This window comes from Stegastes partitus, unplaced genomic scaffold (assembly GCF_000690725.1).
Source record: "Stegastes partitus isolate 25-593 unplaced genomic scaffold, Stegastes_partitus-1.0.2 Scaffold222, whole genome shotgun sequence".
NCBI classification, from domain to species: Eukaryota; Metazoa; Chordata; class Actinopteri; family Pomacentridae; genus Stegastes; species Stegastes partitus.
The window spans coordinates 246,860-252,094 of NW_007577953.1; the positions used below are offsets into that span (position 1 = coordinate 246,860).

The following is a 5,235-nucleotide window of genomic DNA, read 5'->3' on the forward strand; positions in this document are numbered from 1 at the left end:
AGTTGTCATTTAGTTAAAATTCTGTTTTTAAAATGTACTGAACTGCTTCTTGCGTTTGTTTTCCCGACCAGCTACAGATACAGTTTGAACTGCTGCTACAGAAAATAAACCACAAATAAATCTCAGTTTCTCTCACGCTGCTCAAAACCCAAACTGTTCACAGAAAGAAACACAGAATGTAGGTACAGTAGATCATCACCGACATGTTTTAAGTCGTTTGTTTTATTTTGCACGCCTTCCAGGCCTAAACTGACCCAGGAGCAGGCAGGGAACTGACTCTGTGCTGTTTCTTCTTTCCCCAGAACCACAGCGTTTGGCTTCCTCAACGCCCTCTGCAAGCTGGCGGCCGTGTTAGGAATAAGCATCTTCACCTCGTTCGTTGGCATCACCAAGGCCGTGCCCATCCTGTTCGCCTCGGGGGCGCTGGCAGCTGGCAGCTTCCTGGCCCTCAAACTACCAGAGACGCGAGGTCAGGTGCTGCAATAGTGTGGCGCCGACAACTTTCCAGAGCAGGGGTCGGGGGAGGAGGAAGAGTTTAAGCCACACTGTGAACGAAGAGCTCAAGAGCCCTCCGAATCCTGCCCTCCATCCCCTCCCCCGAACATTTAGCGTTATTTGGTAGATTAGCGATTAGAAGCCGTCAGCTGATTGAGACTGATCATCGACGACTGCTCACAATTGGAGCAAAACGAGACAAACACATAATATGAGTAGATGTTTCCCCCCTGATGTAAGACGCTCACATGTGGGGCTGGAGGTCAGCGGATGGGGGCTCTTGATGCCGAGCCATGCTAACAGACTCATAGAACCGGCCACTAGCCATCGTACAGACTTCTCTGTAGTCACCTCCATTCTTCTCAGTTCAACTCACCGTCCAAGTCTTGTCATTGTTGGACTCAAAAATGCAACATTTTCTGCCTCGATTTGAAGCATTTTTGACTTTGCGGGGTGAAACCAAGACGCTGCTCTCTTGGCTTTCTCTTGAACAAAGGCGTGTCCTCATCCTTATCTCCTGAGGTCCTGTGTTGGTGTACAGACTAACTGCCATTTTATAGATTATAGAACATTCCAGGTTTGCTTTTGTTACTGTTTTGCTGCGATAAGGAGATCAGTCGAGCCCCTCTCTCCCTTTATAGCACCGATCACCTCCGAGCAGATCGATCCAATCAGAGAGCGGACGAGGGGAAGTGTGCGTGGCGTCGCGAACGCCATTTCATCAGAGAGATTTGTAAAGCACAGCCATTCGCAGTGTGAGCGGACCGAACATTTCCATGGTGAAAATGTTCAGAGTCTCGCACTGAGTCACTGTTTTCAATCACGCCGTGTATCCCTTTGTGAGAAAATGCCTTTTTTTAGTCCTTTCTCCTCTCAGCCTTGTCGTGTGTTTGTCTCTGTGTCGGAGGATGTTCTGCATGTCACACAGTATGTATGTAACTTCATGAAAAGCTGAGTGCAGACATGGAAACAGCGTTCGCTCGGCCATGAGCTGCTCTAGTATTTTGCCATTTTTTACCCATAAACAGTTCATTTTTCCTGCCGCTGATGAACCTTCCCACAACGTTCTCAGAGCACACGCAGCAAAAGGATATCAGAGTTAAAATCCATCTGTCCTCGTCTGAACTTCTGATTGCGTGGAAGACGAGTGACCCAAACGGTTTCAGTGCTGGCACCAGCTGTGTTCGGTGTGTAAGCTAACCTTCAAACGACTATAATCTAAATACCTGTGTGAACTGAATGTTTATATTAACGTGAGCGTGCTTCTTAGTGCAATATTGAACCTCTGTGCAATATTGAGATTTCATTTCTATTTATTTATTTTGTCTTTTTGCCATTTCACAAACGCTGTTTTCACCTGGATGTGGGCTAGCTGTGTCATGTAGAAACAAACGTGGTGTGAAAACAGACTGGACATGCTCAGCTCGCCTTGTTGCTCTAGAAATAAGAACGTTTGAAAGATTAGAGCTAAAGTTCTGCACCCAACGTTCTCCTGTTTTGCTAACTGAGGTTCTGTCTGTCTGTTGAACACGTGACAGACTGAACAGCACAGACGACCTACGAGCAGGACGGTGGTGCTGATGGGGTGAGTTTGCAGTGCTCTGGGACCGTGTGTTTATTTGTGCTGTATGATGCAGATGTAGCCGAATGACGTGATATTCACCGTAGAGAACTCACTGCCAAGGGCTGATTGTCATATAATCCACACAGGTAACAGCACAGAGTGTCGGTGGAAGTGATTCCCCTCATTCAAGGAAAGTAACTCTGATATGTTCACAATTGCACGTTAAAAGTCAAACAATCATAGACATCCCAGATTAACAAAAAAACAAAGAATGTTTTTGTCCAAACTGCCATTTTGTAGGATAGCAGCCATACGTAGACTCAGAATAAACAGACAAACCATTGCACTACGTGTACACGGTCGTACATGCACAATGCGAACGCCTGGAGTTCTTCAAGGCCCGTCCGGATGCAGCCTTGCTACCAACGTCATGAAGAACAGCGCTTAGCAAGAGCACAAATCTACCAAATGACAATTTTGTGAACACGAGTGCAATTGTGAACGTACAGCAGGTGCTTTGCGACTTCCACAGCCCTCCACCAGGAGCCCTTCTACATTTCACCTTCTCATTTTCTGCAGATTTGACGTGGATCCATTATCTGAGTGTGCCATGAGTACCACCTCTCATTGATTATTGCCAAATATTTTGTATGGCCTGAGTTTACACATTATGCCACCAATTCTCTGTTATACATATGAATATATGTAAATAAAATACCGACAATGTACCTATTAAGACAGCTTTTCGACACTGCAGTCAGTCTTTGCGTTGGTCACGTGAAGCACCTGGACTCGCTGCTGTATATGCTGACGAGGACTTGTTCCCACAGCTCATGTGAGAACCTGTCTCTCAGAGTCCACGTGCTCTTTTATGAAACTGCAACAAATCCTGGCTTCAGCAGCCAAAATGGGCAGCGAGTCAGAAGGTTAAAGTCTGCCAGATCCCCTCTTAAAAGCACAGTGATAGTAAATAAATAAATGCACATTAACTGTACAAATATAGACGCGTTAGCTGTCCTATTCCCTGTATGTTGTCCTACATCACCCATGACATGAAGAGCAACGATGTCAAGGTATCTGTCGTACTTGTTCAACATGGAATGCTGTTGAAACGCTAACGTCTCAGTGACTCAGTTCAGGCTCCGTCCAAGTCAAGATTGTCTCTCGTAGATACATATCTTAGCTTATGTTACAGGGTTTTTTTGTATAATTAACATGTTGCCTTTGAGCAACAGTCAATCGTGAGTGCAAAAAGTTAACAAAGCAATAAGTGTTTGGGTATTTGTGTCTTATTCTCTCCTTTGAAGCTACTGGGAGTCGGAGCACATGACCACATGCTGGCCTCGCCACTGAAACGCTGAGTGTTGGCGTAATAATAACGACAGAACTAAACGGCTAACATTCGTGTGTACTCTCTAAAACAACCCTAGGTCTTGAGGCTTTTGTCAATAAAATTGCATTGCCATTAATTAAATGTAACAAAGAATTTATCACCTTTGTCACTGTACTGTGCTGTAGAAACTGTAGTTGATTGTTTGTAAGTATAGAAACTGTGGAACCATAAATCTAAAAGTAAAAAGTTAAAAAAAAGAAAAAAAGAAGTGTAAATGAACAATGCTGTATGTTGTCTTTGAGTTTGTGTATTTTGTAAATGACAATGAAATATAAGTAAATACATCAATGTTAAAAACCGGTTATGAATCATAGTTAGACTCAATGTGGCAGCATCACTTCTGTTCAAAGGTGTGTGAGATTTTTTCTTATATTTTCTCATTGTTGGTTTTTGACTGGGTTTGCTGTGACCCTTTGGAACCACAATGGACAACAAAGAACCGTGAAGAATAAACAAGTGGAAAGAATTCATGCAAGTCCGTCTCGGCCATTTCTTTAAGGCTCTAAATGTTCTTTTGTTTTCCTGTTAACTGTAAAAGAACAGCGTGGTGGATCAGTGGTTAGCACCGTGGCCTCACAGCTAGAAGGTCACTGGTTGGCGTCCCGGTGAGGACACCCGGGATCTTCCTGCGTGGAGTCTCCATGTTCTCCCCGTGCAGCGTGGGTTCTCTCCGGGTTCTCCGGCTTCCTCCCACAGTCCAGAAACATGCTGAGGTTAATTGGTGATTGTAAATTGTCCGTAGGTGTGAATGTGAGTGTGCTTGGTTGTCTGTCTCTAAGTGTAGCCCTGTGATAGACTGGTTACCTGTCCAGGTGAACCTGCCTTCACCCTGATAATGGATAGAAGGAAACTACATGAACAGAAATGCAAAAAAGAAAAAGAAAAAAAAAGTGTCATTGGAGCATGTATTTATCAACTTGAAAACTTGTCCTCATAATTATGGTCTTTAAGTACATAACTAACACACAAAATAATTAACTTAACCTAACTTAGTGTGGTCTGTTGGTTGAATATGAGTGTTGCCTTATTTTTGTTTTTTTTAAATTTATTTTGTTGAGTCCAATCATTATTATTATTATTTATTATTTATTTTTTGGTTTGCATTGGCTGAGGACTCCCCAACATGTTACGTATTAGGGTCCGAGCACTAACGGTGCAAGGACCCTATTGTAATCGTTGTGATTATTATTATTTATTATTATTATTATTTTACCGACTTTTGAAACGCGTTTTTGAGGGCCCAAACATGCTCGAAAACTCACCAAAATCGACACACACACCAGGACTGGCGAAAAATTTGATATTTTAAGGGACTTGGACATGTCACTGCCAAAATGGCTCCACAGCGCCACCTTCAACATTTCAATAGAGTCCTATCGGAAGCACGTATGACCTACAGCTACGCTATTTGGAACGCATATACAGCTGGTCGGCACAAACAAAAACGTCTCTCTGCTCCCAGGTCTAAAATGCAACACGGCTCAACTGCGCCCCCTACAATATTTCAACATCGTCCCATCGCGGCTACGTGTCACCTACAACTACGACATTCGCCACATGTGTAACAACTCGTGACGCACAAAAAAGTCCATTAGCATGTTTCTGTAAACCCAACAGGAAATCTGCCATGTTGGAAAAACGGCGAGCATGGTGGGCCAGTTTTGCTGAAAAATGGCCATTTTTGGCCATTTTCTAAATCGAACTCCTCCTAGGGGGTTCATCGTACACACCTGACATTTGGCAGGCACAAACTACATGACGTGGTGACTAAAAGTTCTTCAAA

General features: G+C 43.7%; 1 protein-coding gene across 1 annotated transcript in view; it reads left to right on the forward strand.

Moving 5' to 3' along the window:
* The window catches only part of sv2a (synaptic vesicle glycoprotein 2A), a 28,131-nt gene extending 27,645 nt beyond the window's left edge, over nucleotides 1–486 (forward strand). Inside the window, exon 12 of the mRNA XM_008281086.1 lies at nucleotides 303–486. Coding sequence (XP_008279308.1) covers nucleotides 303–486 — 184 coding nt within the window. The remainder of the gene's footprint in view (nucleotides 1–302) is intronic.
* Nucleotides 487–5,235: the final 4,749 nt, after the last annotated feature.